Genomic DNA, 24758 nt, shown 5'->3' on the forward strand with positions numbered 1-24758 from the left:
TTAAGTCAGTGTAGACCTGGCCTGAGATCCAACTCTCTGCTTTGCCTGTGATCTTGGTCCAGTTACTTACTCTCTGTGCCTCTGTTCTCCAATTGTGAAATGGAGATAACAGTACCTCACAGGGGTACTGTGAGAATAAATGCATTACAGATCATGAGGCACTCACATATAGTGATAATAGGGGCCATGTAAGTACCTAAAATAAAAGAGAATCAAGATAAACTAAACTTCTTAAAGACAGGTGTATTTACTTCAATAATACATCACTGTATTTCACAGGATAGATACGGAATGTTGTATGCCACTGAGTTTTAATACTGCAGTTTTGTAAAGTATACAGTCATAAATATTGTGTGCCACAAGCAGTAAAATTGTAACACATTAACAGAGCAATTTACTACAGGGAACACAATTCATGAAAATACGTTTAGCATTTCTAATTTTACTTCTCAGTATTTTAGTACTTTTGGTAGTAATTATTTCCAGTAATACACATTACAGTGGTTAGCTATTTGTACTATATATTTTAGCATCTTTTTGTGCAGTGTTTTGTCAAACTCCTTAATCCCATACAAGTGTTGAGGTGCTGCATATTAAGTACATTTTAGACAGCAGTTTGTAAGCACTGTAATTAAATATTCATCAAGGAACATATTCATCACAAAACTGCAATTTGCACAAGCAAAGTTTCCAAAACAAAATTGTTTTGCTAATGTAAGACTGTATACCAAAACCACCAATCACATAGATGTTAATAGCCACAGTTTAAACTAGTTAATTCACATATTGAAGCACAAAGTTTAATCACAGGTACTGTGTTTAAAATTTACAAGAACTTTTTAATGACCTGAACAGAAGAAAAGCACAATATAAAACTCACTACTGTAACTTCTATCCAACAGCATCTCCTAATTATACTGTTAAAGGAAGAATGGATTATTTCTGGAGTATTTTGATAGTATTAGAGAATTTAGAAGTACTATTGTCATATTCTTTTGCTGCTATAAATGTAATGCTAGTAAACTATGATTCACTTACAAAGGGTGCAGAAATAGCATAATTTGTTTGCTAATAAGCCAGTAAGTGCAGGTGTGTGTGGTGGCTCACCCCCAATACATCTCATAATAAAATTTTGATTCATTCCATTTTTGATGAATGTACACAACTTTTTTATATAAAAGTCATGTTATAAAAGATACTGTGAATGGTAAGGAACATTACCATTTCTTTAGCATACATAAGTGTTGCTAAAGAAATCGGTGTTATTTTAAACTCCTTCAAGATACCAAAATACCACATTTTATGTAAATACCGTGAACTCCAGAAAACCATAGAAACAGGACCAGTTGCATGTTTACAGTATCCTATGTGAAAAGATGTAACCTCCACTGACTTCAAAGCAGCACAACAAATGTGGCCTTTACAACCTCTGGGGGAGGGAAGAATGCTGATAGAACAATACCGTTCAGCTCAGAGGGTTGCTGCTCTCCTGCTTTCTCTGCTGAAGGCAAGGTTTTGAAAATATAGCAGTTAGTAGAGAGGGACAAAACTGGGCACAATGGTGCCGAGAACACACTCCTGAAGTCACAGCATAATTGCTTATTTCCTCACCCAGATCCTTACAGAGGACGAGAAACTCTTCTGGAATGACTGGGACACAAAAATGAGATAGCAGGAGATAAACTAATTGAAATACATTGCTCTCCATTGAGGGAGCCGGTTTTTAAAAATCAAAGCAAAAGATGAAAAATGGGATTTATTTTTTAAGGGTGAAGAGAGACTTTTGTAATATCAGTAGTTTCCAATTTCTGGAAAAAAAAAAGCCTTTAAGAGAGTGATGAATAAATGAATGAAATTGAATACTAAATAGCTATTTTAAGTTTAATCAACAAATGGTGGAAATTACTAGACACAAAAGTCAATAAATTTAATTTACTATATTAGTACATGAGGTCTTGTTTGTATTTTGAAAGTAACTATTTTAATTTGTGCCTCAAATTTAAATATAATTAAGCCTTACTAATCTCCATAACCTCTGTTATAAATTACTTTCTAAATAGTACCTGTCCACATTCAATATTTTGATTAAACTTTGGCTGGTCTTTGGTAAATATTCATAAATATCAGTTACCAAACTGTAAAAAGGGACTGGAAGGGTCTAACATCTGGAAGTCTCTTGAGCATTTTGAATTTCCTCTGAGGAAGAGAAAGGAAACTGCTTCATAAACAAAAACTAATTTCCAAGAGTGTTATACATTCTATTAGGATTAACTAATCCTTTCAATATGATTACATCTAAATTTATAGTAATTGTGGACATTCTTTTGTGCACTACCATATATACATATTCAAAATTTGTACACAAACAGTGGTTGCTATGAATAGAGTTAAGATTCAGTGCATTTGACAATGAATATTGCACATGGAATAAATTCAATGCCCAATTATTCTTTTGGATACACCTAGCAACAAACTTAAAATCTCTTGTATTTTAGAATGTCTATCTTTCTGTAAAATCTTGTGTTGGTGACACTTTAGGTGCCAACAAAGCAAAAGGATCTGCAGGGGATATGGTCTGGGTTATTCTTGATGGTACAGGAGGTGCAGGTGGTCTTCTTGCTGGCAGCGTATAGAAGGAATCAGTAGAATTCCAGTCATTATCAAAGGTAAAGTCTGAGCCAGGAAATATATTTGGTTCAATGCCCACTAAATCTGGAAAACCAGTAGGTTTCCTGGAACTGACTCTCTTGAATTCTGTAACACATTCAGAGGACGTCTTTAGTTTTACACTGGAATCCTCCTCTTCCTCAAATGTTACCCATCCTTTTGGTTTTGCATTTTTCACTATTGAAGATTTACTTTGCAAACAAAACTTGTCTTCAAAAGCACTGATAGAGAACATAGGCTTGCCTTTACTAGGATTTGGAGGATTTAGAGAGGGGAAAGGGTTATAAGCAGCAGGTCCTTCTATTAAAAGCTGTGAAGTTACTTCAGGTTCTTGGGTTTCAGTTCTAAATGGGTTTCCAGCATTAACAGTTCTTTCAGTGAAAGGATTTGTGCTGTTCAGTCTGGTAGCCAATGAATTTGGAGAGCTGCGTACATGTTCCTGGGATTTGCTATAGGCTGGATTAGGAGGCATTGCTGGCATGCAATTTACAGTATCCAAAGTGTTAACATTGCTTTGTGTTGCACAAGGCAACCAAGTCAACTCCTTTTGGTTTAAAGTTGGAACAGGTGATATTCGAACAGATGTCTGAACCTTTGATGCAGCAAGCAGATTAAATGACAGATCTTCAAAAGGGTCATTGTTTAACTGTGTTTCAAGTTTAATGCCATAGACTCCATTTGCGTTAATCTGTAAAGAAAACAAGGTGTTCAGTAGTAGCATTTCAGTTTGCTTTTAAGATCTTTATACTATCTCCCATTTCTCATTTGTTCCTATGGCAAGAGTAGAAGCTTTGGGGCTTAAACAGAAGCTTCAATGCAGTTTAGTTATAATATATACAATGTACACATAGTAATGATGATTATTTGTTTTCTAGGCAACATTCTTTTAAAAATCCCATTTGCCAAGTGCACAAAGACAAATACCTCCTTAGTTCTTGTAAATATAAAAGTTTGACTCTTATTTGCTGATGCAACTTGAATACATTTCATGCACCTATCTGAATCAGACAAAGCACTACTACTGTACATCACATTTAATAAATTATAAAAATTACACTTTACCATTTGAAGAACTGGGGCAAATATGGTATATTCTAAACAACTGATAACACAGCACAGAAAAGGTTTTAAGTGCTGTGGGATCATTCTTTATTCACAATTTATAAAAAAGGGTGATGTTATTAATATTTAAATATCACAATGAATGGAAAATTAGTGTTAGTAGTATATATTTGACTTTTAAAAAGCCTAAATTAAGGCATTCATTTCTCTGCACATGAAGTGATGATCACCAGCCTTTAAAAAAAAAAACAGAAAATTTATTTTAAATAGCAAGTTTTAATTGTTTAGAATATGACCAAACGAGAATAATAAAAATTTTCTCCATGCAACTTCCTCATCTTTTAAAAACTTATGAAAAAACATTCCTACTTTTATAATTTCCTTGGGTGACCAAGGGTGTGCAGTATAACCTTCACATTCTCTCTAACACTATCTAAAAAAGCTCAAATTATGCTCCATAATTAACTAACGTGAAGGAATTATGTTCAAGGTAAAATATTTGTTGAGATTCTCAAATTCATAAGCAACTCAAACTTTTAACATAGCTGTGTCTGCCTTAATTTGGAATTTTCAACCTGAAAATTCTTTTGTTAGTGAAAGTTTTGTTGAACTAGGACACTAACTGCAACCATCAACTAAAATTTAGCTTACAAAGAATCTACATTTGTTTATCTCACAATCTGAGTTATTTATTTACTATAATTACTTTCAGGCTGTTCTGACTCTTGAGAACTGTTTTATAAAGCAACATACTCGGTAGGCAGCAATGTACAATTATGGGATCATGTGCTTTATAAGGCTAAGGCCTACTCTACTATTAAAAGTTTTGCCAGTATAGCTGCACCAGCAGCTTCTGCCAGGATAGCTTATCCCATTTAGGCAAGCAAAAGAAGCTATACCAGCAAAAGCGCTTTTAGACTAGAGCTTTTGCCAGCATAGAAATTTTGCAGACAAATCACACCTCAGCTGACACTGCTCTGCCTGCAAATGTTTCTAGTGTAGATCTGGCCTAATACAGATATCAATCTGTAATTAAAAAATAATGCATCATGAACTACACTACATAAATTGCAGGAGTAATTTGGGAAAAAATAGCATTAGACTATATACATTTAATAATTTTCATGGGGAATGTAGAAAAAAGGTAAAGCTAACTATAAAAGATGAATGTAAGCAGTCAACTACAGTTCAACATAGGTCTGCTTGAATCCCATGTTGATCAGGCAAGTAATTTAATTTTATGATGTCCAAAATCAACAACAACACAATTACTCTTTAATTTTAACTACAAATATTTAAGTAATGTTGCTCAGAGGTCTTCAAAACAAATTCTCGTCTATCACTGATTCACATATAAGGACTGAATTTTTTATATTGAGGCAAGGAGTATATTTTACTTCCCAGGATAGAAAAGGTAAAATCTGTTTCTCATGAAAAGACACTTTCTGAAAGCTTCATCAAGTCTAAATTTGAGGTAATGGTACACGTTACTTCAAAGATCTATTTTGCCCTACAAAATAAACAAGTTGTGTAAGGCTTTAATTGGTTCATAAAAGATGATGAAGTCAAATTTTCACTATAGTGCTAGCAAATACAGCTAAGAGACTCCTTCTGTCAATATTCATCTATTAAGAAAGGAAAAAGCAAACTTTATGGCATGACAGTTATTTTAGTATGTGGACAAGTGGTTTTTAATGTGGATGAGACTGCAGATGTATGAAGCAAAAAAAGACTCATACATCTTTTCTGCTAGAAGAGATGGAGATCACATACAAGATTGGTAAGTAGTCAGGTACCTGTTACCCTGATGGTTGCTCCTGCTTGTGAAAGAAAAAAAAGACATCAAAGGAAAAAATTAGAGGAAAAATCCAAGGTACCTCACCAACCTCAATAATCCTCATTATCCAAAATGTTTTAAATACTATATTACGTGTGAAGAAAAATATGTCTGATGTTCTGTATACAACAGATACAAGATGAGAATTATCAGTGGACTTAATACCCTTAATACCCTGAATTTTAAAATTTTGTTGAAGTAGAACTTCAACTGGAGCATAAGATTTTATAAATTTGATCATGAAAGCTCAACAACATATTATCACATGCTATGGAGCAGTCTATGATTATTTTAAAAGACCTTTTCCAAGCACTTAGTCCACGTAGTTCATTTTGCAAGAGAGGGCCTATAGCATTTAAATCTCACATTCTATCAGAAAATGTCATTTTACATTTAAAATGATCAGTTTTACTTTAGTTCTAAAGGTACTTTTTTATATTGCAACATTTTCATTACCCCTATAATTATAGAACCCATGCAATTCATATTTTTACAGTAGTTTATTTTATAAAGACAACAGGAGTTTTAAGGTTTTCAAATGCACAAAAAATCAGTAATCTTTAATCAGAGAGTGGGTGAGGTTTTTACCCACAAAAGCTTATGCCCAAATAAATCTGTTAGTCTTTAAGGTGCCACCAGACTCCTTGTTGTTTTTGTAGATACAGACTAACACGGCTACCCCCTTGATACTTTCAAAAGGCTTGAACTTCAACTTAATATTTTCAATCCTAAACTCCTTTCAGAAGACTATATGTTGATAAATAAAGGGGATAGCCATGGTTTCCATTCTATAATTAAATTCTACAAAGAGAAGAAAAATGAAAGATGAGAACAATAACTTAAGATCGAAATAGACATCTGAATTTTCCCTTGTGATTAATACAGATAAAACTTTAGAATAAGATTCGGTAAGGACATTCACTGCACATATTTCACAAAGAATGTCAAGTTTTAAACTACATCAGAAAAGTTAAAAATATGGCTTTTGAAAATGATGTTTCAGAATCAATATTTAATCAGAACATTTAATACATTCTGCAGTACTTCTTGTGGCAGCTCAGGTGCCTCTATCACAATTTCATATCTACTTCTGAATACAGAATTGCAGAAGCTCTGATGTTCTGAGACATTTGTTTAACCATTTAAGTATATTTGTAGTCTATACATGTTGTGAAATGGAGATAAACTGTCATAACTACTATGAAAAAAAACAAAAAACAAAAAACACAACAACCTTCCGAAGTGTGATAATCAAGTTTTGGTTATTTTTAAAACTATTTTTTTGTTATAAGTTTCCATCAGAAAAAAAAATTAGCAGCCAAAGGTGCACAATGCAAGGAGTGATTCAGAGGCAGGGAGACGTGCAGGAGAAGGAAGAGGAAAGGTGGTATTTATAGGCTTTCAAGTACAATTTAAAATCTTTAACCCATCAAAGACCCATGCAGCCCCCGTCTAAAGCATGAATAGGGATCAATTTAAGCACATGCTTAAGTGCTTTTAAAGTTGACACAATCTTTGATGTGAAAAAAATACCTAGAATGTTGGCATAAATGTAAAGGATCAATTTCTTGTTCCATAGAAAATTTCTTCTAAAAAAATGTTTCAATGCCTATTTGTTGATTTTCAGTCCAAGTAAGCAGTCCAGCAGCTGAGAATTACTGTACATTTAAGAGACCAAATTCACTGCTGGTGTAAGTGGACACAAGTACACTGATACCTTTAAGGCAGTGGAGAATTTGGTTCAATATCTGGTTACCTGGAAGCAAAGTCCCTAATTGCTAACATTGATCTTTAGTATGTTATAGCTTAGGGAAGAATTTCAGCCTTTTGTGCATACACAATGTACTGCAAATGTGCTTTTAATTTTTGTGTGTGTAAGAAATGTCTAAAAAGAGAAGGTTACTCACCTTGTGCAGTGACTGAGGTTCTTCGAAATGGCTGTCCCTCTGGGTGCTCCACTTTAGGTGTCTTGGCGGCCTGTGCTTCTAGTCGGAGACTTTGGGTTGGCTGAGCTCAGGCCGCCCCGAGTGGCTACCCCAGGCGTGCAGCCAACCGCCACCCAGTTCCTCCTCTACCCCCAGAGGATCGGGTTGAAACTCTGAAGCAGAGGGGAGGAGGACGGGTAGTGGAGCACCCACAGGGACAACCATCTTGAAGAACCTCAGTTACTGCACAAGGTGAGTAACCTTCTCTTCTTCAAATAGTGTCCCTGTGGGTGCTCCACTTCATGTGACTGAAGAGCAGTGCCCCTTGGTGGAGAGGAGGGGCTTCAGAGTTGATTTATGTATGGTGGAGAGCACTACAGACTGAAGTGAGCATCTGCAGCTAACTGCTGTTCCAGGGCATAATGTTTGGTGAAAGTATGGGGTGATGCCCAGGTAGCTGCTTTACAAATATCAGCGATGGATACATGTTTGAGAAAGGCTATGAATGTGGACATAGCTCTAGTGGAGTGTGTGCGAAGTCCAGAAGGAGCTTGCAAATTGTAATTTTGGTAACATAGCTTGATACAATTAGAGATCCATTTAGAAAGTCTCTTGTTTGGAAATGGTTTGGCCTCTTGATCGTTCTGTTGTGATACAAATATAGCCTGGACGATTTTCTGAATGTTTTTGTTCTCTCTACATAGAGCACAAGCACTCTGTGGATGTCTACCATGTGAAGGGATGCCTCCATGTTGTAGGCATGTGGCTTGGGGAAGAATACAAGTAAGTAAAAGGGTTCATTGAGATGGAAGAGGGAGACAACCTTGGGTATGAATTTAGGTGTGGGCGTAGGATTACTTTGTCCTTGTGGAAAGTGGTATAAGGTGGGTGAGCCATTAGGGCACCCAACTCTCCCACCCTTCGTGCTGACATGATAGGTACTAAGAAGGCAACCTTCGTGTATAAGTGTAGGAACAAGCAGGTCGCTAGTGGTTCAAAGGGTTTGCCCATGAGGGCATGGAGAACCAGGTCGAGGTCCCACACAGGGGTCAGGTCCCTTAATCTGGGATGAGTGTTCTCAATACCTTTGAGAAAATGCTTAGTCAGTGGATGGGTGAAGACCATGAGTCTGTTCACCTTGTCGTGAAAGGCGGTAATTAGGCTGATAAGTGCACTTTCAGTGAGCTAGTTGAGAGGTCTGATTTTTTGAGTGTCAATATGAACTCGAGGATAGTGGGTAACGGGGCCAATTGTGGAATGATCTGCTTGTCTCAGCACCAAATGGAGAATCTTTGCCACTTGTGTGCGTATATTTTTCGTGTGAAGAGACGTCGGCTGTTAAGTAGAATGTCTTGGACCTCCTTGGAGCAGCATGTTTCAAGTTCTGTCATCCCTGGATTAGCCATGCTTTAAGACAAAGTGTTGGGATGTTGGGGTGACTGAGGTGTCCTGCATCCTGTATCAGTAGGTGAGGCAGAAGGGGAAGGGTTCATGATCTGACAGACATCTGGGTCAGGTATGAGAAACATGTTTGTCTGGGCCATGTTGGTGTAATCAAGATGACCCTGGCTTTGTCTTGTCTGTTCTTGTGTAGGACATGACTCAACAGGGAGATCGGGGAGAAGGCATACAGGAGTGGGGCCCCCCATTTGATGAGGAAGGCATCTCCAAGAGATTTGTGTCCCGGTCCCACTCGGGAGCAGTATTGTGGGCATTTGGCATTGTGGCGAAGAGGTCTAACGAGGGGAATCCCCATTGTCAGAATATAGTTCGCAGAGTTTGTGGGTCAAGTTCCCACTCGTGCATCTGTGAGAAGTTCCTGCTGAGGTCATCTGCTGTGGCATTCTGGTTTCCAGGTAGTTAGGATGCCGTGATGTCTACGTTGTTGGAAATGCACCATTGCCAGAGGTGGACTGCTTCTGTGCAGAGCAGGTAAGATAGGGCCCCTCCTCGACGATATATATAAAACATAATCGCCAAGTTGTCCGTGAGAATCAGTTTACTTGTGGATCGGGGGAGAAAGTGATGTCAGGCGTTTCAAACTGCTTGGAGCTCCTGTAGGGACCATTGGCCCTGGATGGTACTGTCGGCCAAGTGTGCCCCACATCCTACCAGAGAGGCGTCCGTGGTGATAGTGACTGATGGGGTTTCCCTTTCAAAGGGAACACCTGAGTGGACGTTTGTTTTGTCCACCATGTCAGTAAGTCTTGCACTCTGCTGGGCATTGTAAGCCATCTGTTGATCGAGTGTCTGTGACAAATGTATACAGTGCATAGCCAGGTTTGTAGACATCTCATATGCAGCCTGGCATGTTTCACGACAAATGTCGTAGCCGACATGTGTCCTAGAAGTTGTAGGCATGTTCTGGCAGACATTTGTGGACTGTGTCTTACTGTTGTGATTAGGTTTGTTAAGGCAAGAAACCGTTGTTGGGGTAGCCGTGCTGATGTCATGACACAGTTGAGGTGTGCCCCTATAAAGTCCAGTTGTTAGACTGGGGTCAGGGTGGATTTCTGTAGGTTGATTTGTAACCCTGGGTTTGTAAATAGGGTTAGAGTGGCGTGAACTGCCTTGTTGTATATTGGTGCTTTTAACAGGCAGTCTTCTAGATAGGAGAATATGGTCACACCCTGCTTGCAAAGATGTGCTGCTGCCACAGCCAGTACTTTGGAAAAAACCTTTGGAGTCGTAGAGAGGCCAAAGGGAAGTACTTTGTATTGATAGTGTAGGTTGCCACGAGTGAATTGTAAGAATCTCCTGTGCGCTGGGTGGATATTGACGTGAAAATAAGCATCCTGTAGGTTGAGGGCTGAGAGCCAATCTCCTTTCTCCAATGCTGGAATTATGGTTGCTAGGGTTACCATTTTGAAGCACTGTGTTCTCACGAACTTGTTCAGTTTGCGGAGGTCCAGAATGGGCCTCTATCCACCTGTTTTCTTGGGAGTGATAAAGTAATGCGAGTAGAACCCCTAACCCCTGTGCTGAATCGGTACTGGTTCCACAGCACCTAATTGTAGGAGATGGTGTAGTTCCTGCTGTAACAGGTGCTCATGAGATGGGTCCCTGAAGAGGGATGGAGAAGGTGGTGGGTAGGTAGAATGGAAAGAAAGGGGATGGAATAGCCCTTCTGTATAATCTCCAGAACCCACTTGTCTGCGGTGATGGTTCTCCAGACTGGGTAAAAAAAGAGCGTAAGGCGGTCCCCAAATGGGCTGGAAATTAGAGGTGACTCTGGGATTGGAGAATGTGGGGCTCGTGTGTCCTCAACCAAACACTTCAAAACGTTTGCCTAAAAGTGGATGGCTGAGATGTAGACGACTGGTCCTGCATTTGACGGTGTGTTGTCTAGAGCTGCTTGCGGAGTTGATCATAATGTCGTTGAAGCTGAGTGTGTGTATGGGGAAGGACGGAATCGTTGGTTGTAGAATCTGCCCTGTTTCTTTTTGTTTGCAGGGATATAGATACCAAGCATCTTTAATGTTGCACGGGAGTCCTTCAGGGTGTGTAAGGATACGTCTGTGCTCTCTGCAAACAATTTTTGCCCCTCAAAAGGTAAGTCCTCTACTGTCGTCTGGACCTCTCTGGGGAAGGTCTCCATGAAGCCCTCCACATGACAACGGATGTGGCAATTGAGTGAGCCACCGTGTCAGCAGAATCCAGAGAAGCCTGCAGGGCAGTTCTGGCGATGAGGACGCCTTCTGCTATATTGGCTTTATATTGTTCTTTTTTGTCAGGTGGGATGTGTTCAATAAAAGTTGACACCTGAGAAAAAAAATATTGCATGTGTACTTGGCCAGTAATGCAGAGTAGTTGCTATGCGAAACTGGAAGGTTGACAATGAATAGGCTTTCTTGCTGAAGAGGTCTAGGCATTTCCAATTTTTATCATAGGGGGTGGGTTTGGTTTGATGTTGCCCCCTTTGATTAACTGCCTCTACCACCAATGAGTTTGGAGTAGGATTGGTAAAGAAGAACTCAGCTCCTTTAGCTGGCATGTAGTACTTCTTGTCAGATCGCTTACAAGAAGGTGGGGCCGTGGCTGAAGTCTGCCTATGGTTTTTGCTGCATCCATGACGGCAGCATTAATAGGCAGTGCTATCTTGGCTGACGGAGAAGCTTACAATATATCTGTCAGCTTGTGTTGAGTCTCTGGTAACTCAGCCAGTGGGATGTCTAATGAATCTGCTACTTTTTTAAACAAATCATGAAAAGATTTAAAGTCATCTCCCAATGTGGGGGGAGGTGGCATTATTGTGTCATCGGAGACGAAGTCAGGATGTGAGTAGGTGAGAGGGTGTCACCCTCCAGCCTGTCTGCAGATTCTTCAGCTTCCTCCTCCAGCAGTTCTGGGGAAGCCCGAGGAGATGGTGGAGGCAATTGCTGTGTCCTGGATCTGGATGGATTAGATGGCTGGGTTTTCTGGGTTCTGTATAATGCTCAGGAGTCCCAGTATGCCCACTGCGGCAGGAAGGCCATGGGAGGGGGCCCACCATTGTGAGGTTGCCAACACACGCCCTGTTGCTGAGCGGGTTTAAGAGAGAGGTGGTGAGATATGCCCACTCCTGTCTCCACTTCCTCCTCTTCATCACTGGAGAGAGGAGGGGCCGAACCAGCAGGTGTATTGATAACGCTTGGCCCTGACCTGGCCGGGGTGCCATCGGTGCCAAAGAGTGGAATTCCCAGGGTGGAAGCAATGAGGAGGTCCGCATGGCTGACAAACTGCTGCAGTACCGGGATACTCGATGCCGGCACTGCAGGCAAGCTCAGGCTGGGAGGAACCAGTGTTGTCGGTGCCGCAGACCTGTCGCTATAAGGCTGCGTTTTGCTGCTGTGAGAGAGATTGCACAGGGTCTTTCGCTTCTTGGTATTGGACGGTCCAGGTGCATTGTGCTCTGGGTGCTGTTGGTACTGCCGCAGTTTTTGTGGTCGGGGATGCCTTTCTTTTTAGGCGAATCTCAGTCTGGCGAGGAGTGAGACCGCTTGTTTGTGGCTTTGCTAGGACCAGGGTCCTTAGCAGCCATTTTTGAAGAGGACCCCATATCTGAGGCAGGTTGCAGGGATCTCTCCATCATTCAAAGTTTTAATTGGAAGTCCTTGGCCTTTCCTGTCTGTGCTGTGAGTTTCTTGCAGTGGAGACACTTCTGAGTCTGTGTCCCCCCCCTGGGCAACGGACACACTGTGAGTGGCTGTCTGTCACTGGTATTGAGAGTCTGCAGGTCAGACAGTGCTTGAAACCTGGCGAGCCAGGCACCTCCGAGACTAGCTGAATAAAGAATAGGAATAGTCCCAAGTCTAATGCTTCTTCAGGGACTATCCGCCTGAGGCAGGGAGAAAAAAAGGACAGGTTTTTGTTTTAAATGGGAAACGAAAGAAAAATGAAGGAAGGTTAGCAATGAGGGAATTTAAACTGAGAAAAGGGCAGAGAATAAAGGAATATGAAAGTAGATAAGGGCGCTGCTGTAGTTCCAACCGAAATTAAGGGTGGTAGAGAAGGAACTGGGTGGCGGTTGCCTGCGTGCCTGGGGTAGCCGTTTGGAGTGGCACAAGACGCCTGTCGCGTGTGCGCAGCCAACCAGCGCACTGCTACCAAAAGTCTCCGACTAGAAGCGCAGGGCGCCAAGACACCTAAAGTGGAGCACCCACAGGGACACTCCTGGAAGAACTATTGCTTTTCTTAAACAAAGGGTTTGTTTTTAAATAAATACTTTAGCTAGTACACAGAACAGAGCATTCAATGTTACTGAATTAAAATGTCAAATTATTTTGGAGTATTGTATATTTTAATGAACACCAGGAAATAAACAGAATAAATGTACTTAGTTAAAATTAGGACTCAGCATTCCAACCTTGAAATGAATTAGCTCCAGTACGAAGCTCCAAGTATTTCTGTGCAAGATTTAAATAGATACTTTTTCTTAAGAGATCTCTCTTAAGTTGCCCAGTCTGTAAGTTATGGATTTGTGTTATTGTGAAATGTATTCAATTTTAGAATACACATTTTTCATCTAAGGTATAAGATTATAATTCTATTGTTACATGACACGATGTAAGAACATGTACACCTCTACCCCGATACAACACGACCCGATATAACACGAATTCGGATATAACGCGGTAAAGCAGCGCTCCGGGGGGGCGGGGCTGCACACTCCAGTGGATCAAAGCAAGTTCGATATAACGCGGTTTCACCTATAACGTGGTAAGATTTTTTGGCTCCCGAGGATAGCGTTATATCGAGGTAGAGGTGTAATTTATATTTTAGGTAACTGTTTCAAAATTAAAAATTCTCAAGAAATTAAAAAAATTATATTCAGGGTTTAAATCTTCAGTCTACAAGGACAATATAGAATCACCTAAGGTTATCTTACTGCCATGTTATCCTTTTGTGCGTAAATATCCTAAGTTTAATCATTAATGGTACTTTTTTTTGTTCTGGGGCTTTCCCGTGATCTGTGATGTTAAGGCATGGTAGGCTGTGTTAAGGCACAACACTAAAAGATTCAGTTGTACACTTACTTGCTGTTGTGAAGGAACCGATTCTGAAGGCAAGCTGTGGGATGACCTGCTCCGAGGAGGCGGTTGTGGTGGTGCTTCCAGATTCTGTGGAGAAGTTGTCTGAGAGGTATGCATCATCATAGGTATAAGAGGCTCTTGCATTTTTTGAACAGATGGTGGCTGAATGGTGGGTTGAAGAGGAACTACAGCCTGAGGTTTTAGTGGTTCAGGAAGCAATGGCGACCCTACAAATACATTTACAATGCATTTTATTATAAATATATTCTGGATGTTTTCTCCATAAAAATGATTAATAAAACAGGTATCTAGGTAACTAAGGTCAAACATAAAATATATTTTGAAAATCACTGTTGTACAGATGCATACGCTGAACAATACATATTTAAGACAGTTCTATGACAGTTTTATCAGTCAGTTTAGGATGGAAGCTGAAGGTGGTCCCTTTGAAAGTCAATTGGTCGTGTGCTCCTAAATCACCTAGGTGATTTGAAAATCCAAAGAGAACACTAGCGGTGCAGCCATCATGAGCACCAGGCCACCACAACACACAATTTGTTACATATTCCTCTTGGCACATTAAAAGTTACTTGTGAAATATAACTAACGCAGGAGGTAGTACTTTGTCCAGGGCAAAATGAGGGAGCCCACTCCTGTATTTTCCACTCTATGCATCAGATGAAGTGGGTTCTAGCTCACAAAAGCTTATGCCCAGATAAATTTGTTAGTCTCTAAGGTGCCACAAGGACTCCTCATTGTTTTTGCTGATACAGACCAACACGGCTACCACTCCTAAACCTATCACTTCTTAAGTACAGTAGCTCCTCACTTAAAGTCGTCCCGGTTAATGTTGTTTCATTGTTATGTTGCTGATCAATTAGGGAACATGCTCATTTAAAGCTGTACAATGCTCCCTTCTAACGTCGTTTGGCAGTCGCCTTCTTTGTCCACTGCTTGCAGGAAGAGCAGCCTGTTGCAGCTAGCTGGTGGTGGCTTGGAACCAGGGTGGACCGGCAGCCCCCATCAGCTCCCCGCTCCCCTAAGTACCCTGTGCAGCAGCTGCCCAGCAGGCTAGCAATTGCAGCTGTCCCTCCCCCCACTGCCATGTGCTGCTCCTGCCCTCTGCCTTGGAGATGCTCCCCGAGACTCCTGCTTGCTGTGCGGGAGGAGGGGGGGGGAGGAGAGGGAGAAGGGGGCAAATGTTAGTGTGTCCTCCTCCCCCCTGCACCCCACTTATCCCATCTTCCATAGAGCAGGGGGGACACACGACAGGGCTCTGGATGGAGGGAGCTTCTAGCAGCAGCTGTGGTCTCAGCAAGCTGATCTAATTAACAAGGCAGTGGGGAAATGTGCATCTCTCTCTTTCTCACAGGGTGTGTCTCTCTGTCCCTGATGCTATCTCCCCTCCCTCTATTCCTGCTGCCTTGTAGAGTGTGAGAGTTAACCCTTGAGGGCTCAGCCAATTGCTAGTTCATCATTTAGCAGTAAGACATTCCCTTGGAAATATCCCACCCTCTGACTCCTCCACCTCAACCAAGCTTCACAATCATCATCACTGTGTACCAGGATTAAATTGTTTGTTTAAAAGTAAGTGTGTGTGTGGGGGGGGAATTCCCTGGAACCTAACCCCCGATTTACATTAATTCTTATGGGGAAATTGGATTCGCTTATCGTGTCGCATTTTTCAGGAGCATAACTACAACGTTAAGTGAGGAGTTATTGTTGTTTCCCTCTAAAAGCACATTACACTTGAGGCTCCATGATCTACACTGGCTGCTAGTTTATTTCTAAGTGCAGTTTAAGGCACTGGCTGCTGACTTAGATTATTCCATGCATTATGGAATAATGAATAAGGCTAAGTTTTAGTCACAGATATTTTTAGTAAACATCATGGACAGGTCATGGGCAGTCAACAAAAATTCATGGCCCATGACCTGTCCATGATGTTTACTAAAAATACCCATGATTAAAAATTGGGGGGGGGGGGGGGACCTTCCTGGAGGCCCCACAGGTACTGGGGAGAGTGGCATGCGACCCGGAACCCCTGCGGATGCTGGGGGAGTGCATGGCAGTGGCACGGGACTCCTGCGGGTGCTGGGGGGGAAGGGGTGTGTTGGCGGGGCCAGCAGTCTCCCTAACTGGCTCCACACCTCCTCCCACCCCCCAGCAGCAGCAGAGTTTGGGTGGGGGGGGGAGAAGGGGGAGGCAGGGGGCTGGGGCATGGGACGGGGTGAGGCAGGCTCTAGGCAACGTCCCAGAAGCAGTGGCATCCCCCTCGCTCAACTCCGTCCTAGGCGGAGACGTGGCCAGGAAACTCTGCACACTGTCTCCACCTGCAGGCATCACCCCCACAGCTCCCATTGGCCGCAGTTCCCGGCCAATGGGAGCTGCGAAGCCAGCACTCTGGGCAGAGGGGGCGCACAGAGTTGCCTGGCCACATCTCCACCTAGGACGGAGCTGAGTGAGGGGAATGCCGTCGCTTCCAGGGAGCCCTGCAGGTAAGCGCCACCCAGAGCCCGCCTCACCCCATCCTGTGCCTGCCCCCAACTCTGCTGCTGGAGGAGGGGGGCACAGTGGCCCAAGACTGCCCCAGCAGCAGCCCGTGTGACTGGCACAGGGGCTGCCTGAGCTGCCTCTGAGCCAGGCGCACCGGCAGCTGCAGAAATCCCGGAAGTCACGAAAAGTCATGGAATCCGTGACTTCCGTGACCTTCATGACAAACTTGCAGCCTTAATTACGAGGAACGGCCATACATGATTACATGCAAGAATCTTCATTTTCACAGAAAACTGATGGCTTTTTCAGTTGGAAGCAAGTCAAAGGTAAAGGTGGGCAGATTTGGATAGGGTAATAAGGCAGCCAACCTAGATTTGCCATTAAACAGTACACTACATTTCCTTTTCTTCTAAAGTATAGTATTACCTCTTGGTGGTTCAGCTGGCTTGGTTTGGGTTTCAGGTGTTGGCCTCCCCACAGATGGACGGACATGGCTTTGTGGTGCACTAATAACTCCAGCTCGGGGTGGAATAGTCTGAAATAATAATTGGTAAAAATAAAATACTTAAGCTATACTTCTGGAATTGAAGTGATCTCCTGCTGATTTTTTTTGTATTGCAGCAGTGCCAAGGGCCCCTAGTCAGACCAGAGGCCCTGCTGTTCTCAGAACTGTACAAACACATAACAAAAAGACAACAAGGAGTCTGGTGGCACCTTAAAGACTAACAGATTTATTTGGGCATAAGCTTTCGTGAGTAAAAACCTCACTTCTTCGGATGAGGTTTTTACTCACGAAAGCTTATGCCCAAATAAATCTGTTAGTCTTTAAGGTGCCACCAGACTCCTTGTTGTTTTTGTAGATACAGACTAACACGGCTACCCCCTGATACTTAACAAAAAGACAGTCTTTTACCCAGAGAAGTGGGAGTACATAGGTGGCTTCCAACTTTTGTTCAGCGGTCTCAAGAAATATATGTTCATGTCATTCTGAAAGTAGTAGTAGTTTATCAGAATTGGTAAACTGTTAATAAAATTTTGGTGGAGTTGAAAACTACTCAGAGGTCATTTCTAATCAGAAGCGAAGGATTACTGCAGGATGGGAATGAAGAATCACCATTTTCCGGACTCAAAGATACTCTGGGATGGAAAAGACCTAACAGTCAATCACTGTAAACCATTTATACAGCACTATAAAAGTTTACCAAGCCCTTTACAAACCCCCGTTATAATGCATTCCATGCCCCGAAGACCTGTGATGTGCAGTACAGAAAATGTTATGCTTGACATGGGACTTATTCTTTAGAACCCATGTTTGCAAATCTTACATGTGGGTATTCTGGCTCCAGGCAGGATGGAGACATTCTGCCTAACCAAAGAGCGCCAGTAAATATGTTGGCTATTGGATATCCTTTTTTGATGAACTTGTAGAGCAGAGCATTAAAGGAAAAATATGAAACTATTCCAAAGAGGAATATAATTTGAAAGAACACACATGCCTATAAACTGCGTGTAGCGTGAGTCAAGCTGCCAAGAATGGAAACCAGAAGAAACCGAATGATCACGTAAAGCAAATGTTTTCTGTCCCCAGTTTATCCATTGTTGCCAATCCTACTATGAGATTTAACAGCAGTGAGAATATCCCAGGGATTTTTTTGGAACAAAACTTATACATATAATTCTTCTTACAAACTGTTTCTTAAAAAAAAAAAAAAAAAAAAAAAAAAGAAGCAATCACCCTTGATCTGGCCTAATACTAGATTTACAAGACAATGTTTAATGGCCGTGGTCCAGTATACCTGGGTTAAATCCATCTAGTGACTTTTAAATGCTTTAAGCTATCAAGCATCAAAAAAAACGTATAGCTTTCTTCCTTTTGACTGCCAAGCGGCTAAACAAAAACACAAACAAAAAAAAACCAACCAACCAAGGTAGTTTTAAGAAACAAGTTTTGTTAGAATAAAATCCATCCCAAGAAACATGCCCACTTTTCCTTTGGAGGTTTAGGAACTGGATATTTAGGACAATAGGATTATATTCCAAGATTTATAAAAGAAGTTGTTTTCCTTAGGAAACCTATACAGGCTCCTCTGAATCGGAATAGAATAGAAATAAAGGCTGAAGCAGTCCTTCAAACCCCTCAGTGTTCATGGAATAAGCAATAATAGGACACCGTGGTGTCTCTAATTCTGAAAGTCTTCTGGCAGAAATAACTGCTGCCAGAAAGGCTGTGTAAGGCAAGGAAAATAAGGAAATTGAGCTCTGAGATTTGAATGATTAGTGGGTTAGGGCTTTAAGAAATCCTTCACATACAGTTAGGAAGGGATGAGATTTGGTTTGTTTTACTGAATTATGCTGGCAATTGCCACGATGTGGACCTTCTAGGAACTGGCTTTTAGCCCCAAATTTAATTTTTTGAAAAAGTGGTACAAAATGTTGATTTTGATCTGATTTATTCATCTAACAGCAATGGTTGAATTAAAGCCATTTCCTGGAATAGGAACTATTGGTGGAATCTTTGCTGGATGCCAGCCCGTTTTAACAACTTCTTTGGAGTATCCCTTTTTGGTTAGTAATGGCAACGGTCTCATGTCAGCTCCAGAAAAGGGACAGGAAAAGATTTTTCCCATGGCTCAAACTGTGTCTGTTTCCTAAGAAATGAAAACAGCCAGTTTAACACTTCTGGTGTAATAATGAAGGCCAGATTGTTGAAAAATTACCTCAAAACGCTTGCACTAGTCAGGTCTGAGGCAGCAGGAAAGTTGATTCAGTAGTAGTTGTCTAGGAACAACAACTGAAGATTGAAAATAACCTCTGCTTTCTCTTGGCAGGGTCTTTGCTCTCTCACTAGCTAAGGTGGTATGAAGTGCGTCCACAATGAGGTATCTACACTTCTGGTTTTGTGGAGGATAGATGACTCAGATTCAACTTTATGGCTAGCAAGGACTTTTCCTCAATGATTTCTCCCAAACACATCTTCCTCCTGGTCAGCAGCTAGGCCATCAAGCCACGTGGATTGAGGAGATCTCAGAACTGATTATCTCCTGCCTAGGACTTGGTGATCTAACTTAAGTGCTGACTTGGTGGTAGGCTATTGAGTTCTTGTGCTGTATTGATAATGGAAGAAAACTTTGGAGCTATTTGCAGTAGAGGCAAAAATTCCCTTCAGTACCTCCTAAGAGGAGATCTATGCAGGCTAAGGTCATGTCTACATAGTAGGGTAATGCGCACTACAGGGGTGTGATCTCTAAAGAGCACTAACATATTGAACCTTAATTGGTCTATGTAAACTCTGCAGGTATACACTAATAGTTCTCTAGAGCTCTTTAACATAGTGCTGTTTCAAACAATACTATCTAAAAATTCCCTGGTGCGCACCAGCAGAGTCTACGCGGACCAATTAATGCACAACATATGAGTGTGCTTTAGAAGTCACACTCCCACAGTGTGCATTGTCCTACCATGCAGACATGACCTAAGCAGTCTCTCAGGACTGTTAGCCTTGACCTCTGTCTTGTCAGTCATTTTGGGAGCCTATCCAAGGAGGAGCACTGCTGAGGTGCCTTAGAGAAGGGCGACAACATTCTCTAATAGCCAGTGAAAGGCCAAGGAGTCAATTTAGAAATTTAAGTAAATTTTCAATTTTGCTGCCTTTTGTTTTGTTCAGATAATTTCTTGGATACTTATAGCATTTTAAGAAGACAGAGCTTAACTCCAAAGCTAAAAAGTGATTGGTCTGGATCTGCCTCTCTCCTCGTCAGTTCACTAGGAAACAGAATGTACTGGCAGACACAGATACAAAAAAAACAACAACATCTTAACCCCGTATATCTTCAAGCATTTTGTAAATGGCTCTTTTGGTGGAATTCCCTACAACTTCCTTTAGAAGACCAAAATATAGCCTAAGTGATTTTTATTTTCAAAAATATTTCCTTATATTTAGCCTAAATTCCGTTTAACAAGTTTATTCCATAGCTGCTTTCTTTCACAAATTGATGGGCACTTAATGCCTCAAACACACACAAAAATATTCCATCTAGAATATGCTACTGCAGTTTATTTTCCTCTGAAATGGCTATTGTGATTGCAGTGAGGAACAAACAGAAGGAGCAGAGATCTCCTAAGCAACAGAGCTCCCATTTTTCATGCAAATGTCCTAATAAATACAAGCCTTCCACAACCCAGTAAATACTATACAGGTTCTTCCTAGGATATTTTGCAAAGCATTGTGAGAAGCATCAGCAAAGCTTTAAACAATTATCTCCGATATTTGTAGACAGTTCTCACCTCTTAGTAGTCTTTTTAACAAAATGTATATGTTGTGGCAAGGCACCTCCTTTGCCTTGTTGGGCTCAGCATTTCCCCCCTTTGTCAGGGTTGGGGGGTTGTGGTGGAAGGACCTGGAGTAAATCAGTTCCACTAAGGAAGATTTTATTCTTCACTTGGGTATTCCCCCCTCCGCCACCCCGCCAATATTTACAAGGCCCAGGGAGTAGTACTCTTCAGCCAAACCAAAGAAACAAATTCACAACAGAACAAGGGAATACCTTTCCCTGTTCCCTCTCTGGGATGTTGCCTTGTGATGCTGGGTGCCAGTTCTTCCCCAAACAGGCAATTAGCTTGGTTGCTGGGAGGAGAGAAGCTTTCCACCCAGGAGAAGTCTTTTCTCCCTGCTGCAGGTTCTCTCTCATCTCTCCACCTCTCTCTCACCAGAAGAGGGGTTTTTAAAGGTCACAAGCAGCCCTTAATTGGACTCAGGCTTCCCTAGTTGACCTGAGGTAGCTTCTTTTCAGCTCATGGAGAAAAGGGTCTTTACCATTCTAGTATGGATTCCACCACTCTCAGAGCTGTGCAGTCTGACTTTGCCACAATATCCAATGCCTTTTAATTTTTTCCCATAGGCAACTCTTGGAAAAAGTATTTGCCAACTCACTGCTGGTGAATGCAACAGAGCAGTCAAGTCCCTCTCACAATTAGGAGGCTTCTGGGGCAGGTGGGAAGAAATAAAGAGTTTGCAAGTATTCATTTTCCCTTCTAGGAGCCAGAGATGTGGGTGGCTTCAAATTTATCTGAAACCCACTACCCAGCAGTGATATAAATAGTGGAGCCCTGAAGACCACCAGCTATGGGCTGAGATTCACCCTTGAATGTCAGTTGTTGCTCCAACAACAATTTTTCGTATCAGCCTTTGGTTAGCAAGTTTAGTCCTTTGACTAGTAGCTGTCAAGCTTGCCTGCTCATAGGTCTTTCCATCCAATTTTGATAATATTAGTTGCCCTTTTCTTGACCCTCTCTCTATTTTGTGATTTCTTACTTGTAGAAAAGTACCCAAACTACTGAAAACTGTACGCAGTATTTCAATTTGTTCACACTAACACTGCACAAAGAGGAACTAAAGGATACTGTACATTCAACCGAGTCCTTCACAGTTATACAAAGATCCCAGGCAAAGTGTTAAGGTTGATTAAAATCAAGGTACAACCACCATTATACATCAATTAATTGTAGACTTCAGAATGCACATAAGCACTGATGATAAATCCTATCCTTCCAAATCATCTCATTTTAAACAAGATTATAAAACATACAAAATAACTATAAAGTGTCTGAGTCTGCTTCAAACATTGAGTTGTTATTTAAAAGTGGCCATAAAGCACAATCACTTTTATTTGATAAAGTTTTATCTATACTTTGCATGTGTAAATTACTATACAAGGTCCAAGGCAATACACAATCAGCTCAAAATCTTTATTGGTGTATTTACAGTCTGAACACAGCATGAATATGATTTAAGATGGTGTCTCCTCACACAACTTGTAAGATATCCACTCAATTTTACATATCTCTCATCCATAACACCATTCCTAAGAAAACCTCTCAACTAACTAATACAGTGTAAAAACTTCAAAAGGAAAATTATTTAAAGTTTGAACGCCTACCGGTCTGGCTGCACTATATCCAGCAGTTCCTGTGCTTGTGAATCCGGCTGGAGGTGGAGGCTGACTACGAACTGTAACAAAGCCATTAGAGACCATTGATTTAGGACATATTTCTAAGTTGAAATTTTCTGTAATATAATTAATGCAAAACAAACATTTATCTGTATTACCTAAGTTATCTTTTCTTTGTGTTCCAGGGCTTTTTTGAACTTTGAAGCATGAAGAAAAATCAGTCACAAATGAGATTTTCATTGACAGATCAGGTGCAAACTGATATTACGCAATAATGGTATGTTATCACTAACAGAAATGGGAACAATAGGATTGCATTAGTGATGAAAAAAACCTTTGTGTGAGATCTTTCTGCAGATATTGCCTATGTTATTGATATTAGGGTTAAGATTGCCTCTGTTAGAGGGAAGTTGCTGTACTGTGTAGCATATTCTGCAGCAAAGGCAGCTATATGTTCAAAAAGGAGGAGTTTCAGGAAGAGAAGCTGATTCAAAAACATGGTCTCAAAGTCTGTCTGTAACTGTACATTGTTCAGTGAGTTAAAGAATTCATGTACAAATTCCTGGCTAGAACTTCCTCCTGTTATTAGACACAACATTTTGACAATGAGGTCAACATCTGAATGACGATTCTGATGATCAGCCTTGAACGCAACACTCAAATTATGAAGTGCAAAATATGTATTAAAAAAAAAAAATTTCTTTCCAACTGACACAAACACACACCTCTGAATGCCTCAGGAAGGGAGAGAGGCTCACTAGTGACAGATCTACTGCCTATTAATCATGAAGGTCCCAGTTAGAATGTCAGCTGTGGTAACTTGAAGGATGCCGAATAATGGGTGTGTCTAATCTCAAGACAGGCAGCTCTTAATTGGTTAAATTTGCTCTAATTGGCAGATAATTCTGCTCTCAATGGCTATGTCTACACTAGCACTTTTGTTGGTAAAACTTATGCTGCTCAGGGGTGTAGAAACCCCACCCCCACCCCCCAAACAACATAAGTGACACTGTGTTAGCAGCACTATGTTGGTGGGAGACATGCTACCGCCACTTGTTGGGGGTGGGTTTAATTATGTGGACAGGAAGCTCTCTCCCATCGGCACAGAGTGGCTACACAGGAGATCTGACAGCAGCACAGCTGCAGCGGTACAGCTATGCTGCTGTAAGCTCTCTAGTGTAGACATGGCCTTAGGGAATGTCTACATTAGAGCTGGAAGGTGTAATTTCCAGTTGGAGTAGACATATCCATGCTAACTCCAATTAAGCTAGCACGCTAAAGATTGAATATAGCCATGGCGGTACAGGGGAGGGTCTAGCTGTATCGACTACGAGCCCATTCGAAACAACAGGCATTTACGCGGGGTAGCTAGCCCCTCCCACTGCAGCAATACTCTATTTTCAGTGTGCTAAAATATTTTAGTGAAAATTACTCCCTTGAAATTACACGACATTCAGTTCTTTGTTTAAAAGGGAAAGAGAAAAAAAAGAACTTGCTAGAGCCCTGCTTTAGTCACAGATAAAATATTTTTTATTCCTAAATCTTCTGCCTAGAACACATACCTAGAGCACCTATTTAAAAGATTTCACCTTAACCCACCCCTGCACACATACACATACCCTTCTGAATTATTTTAAACAATTCTGAGATTAAATCTTGAAAGTTTTCATTACCATGGTTTAATTTTTTCACTTAATCTTTCATGAATGAATTTTGACTCACAACGTAAAGTTGCAAGCAACCAACAAATGCAAGTAATTAAATAGAAAACAGGCTGGAAAAATATACTGTAGAAGGATAAAAGTTTAGGAGTTACACAACAAACTGATGGACTTAAACAGCAAGAATGTCTTTAAGCAGCGAGGACACTAATGTCATTCAGATATTAATTTAAAGATTCATTTCTACCATGCAAAAATCATTGTTACCTTCTATTTCTCTCCTAGCTACCCCAGGACTGGGAGGAGCTCCAAGACCTTTTCAGAGAAAGAAGAGAAGCTGTATATTGCATAAGGAAAGCAGAAGACTGAAAAGAGGCAGAAATATACAGGACATAACATACAAAAGAGCTTTCATATTTAAGGAATTTTTAAGTGGCCTAACCATATTGCACTCTTACCACTTGCAGCAGCACAAGAAAGTCACACTAATTGGAAATAACTCAACAATTCAGTTAATGTTTAGAAATATTACATGGCTTCAGTTTTACATTTTTGTTGAAGAGAATTAAAATTTCTGCTATATTCACTGCCTAAAAATTTTGTTAAGGCATAATTAAAGTTGACTGGCAGAGCCTTGCACTCTTCCAAAA

The 24758-nt window shown here is 41.0% G+C and overlaps 1 protein-coding gene across 16 annotated transcripts in view; it reads right to left on the reverse strand.

Moving 5' to 3' along the window:
* Window positions 1-223: 223 nt before the first annotated feature.
* SYNJ1 (synaptojanin 1) overlaps window positions 224-24758 on the reverse strand; it is a 106807-nt gene continuing 82272 nt past the window's right edge. For 9 of the 16 annotated variants that reach the window (XM_054048168.1, XM_054048176.1, XM_054048191.1 and 6 more), the window contains 6 exons: window positions 24376-24423; window positions 22606-22644; window positions 22436-22506; window positions 16926-17034; window positions 14007-14230; window positions 224-3355 (listed from right to left, as the gene is read on the reverse strand). In XM_054048168.1, coding sequence (XP_053904143.1) covers window positions 2501-3355; window positions 14007-14230; window positions 16926-17034; window positions 22436-22506; window positions 22606-22644; window positions 24376-24423 — 1346 coding nt within the window. In that variant the 3' untranslated portion in view covers window positions 224-2500. Of the gene's footprint in view, window positions 3356-5525; window positions 5550-14006; window positions 14231-16925; window positions 17035-22435; window positions 22507-22605; window positions 22645-24375; window positions 24424-24758 lie in introns of all 16 variants that reach the window. The other 7 variants (XM_054048259.1, XM_054048250.1, XM_054048200.1 and 4 more) reach the window with 4 other exon arrangements.

The sequence above is a fragment of the Malaclemys terrapin genome, chromosome 1, assembly GCF_027887155.1.
Source record: "Malaclemys terrapin pileata isolate rMalTer1 chromosome 1, rMalTer1.hap1, whole genome shotgun sequence".
NCBI classification, from domain to species: Eukaryota; Metazoa; Chordata; order Testudines; family Emydidae; genus Malaclemys; species Malaclemys terrapin.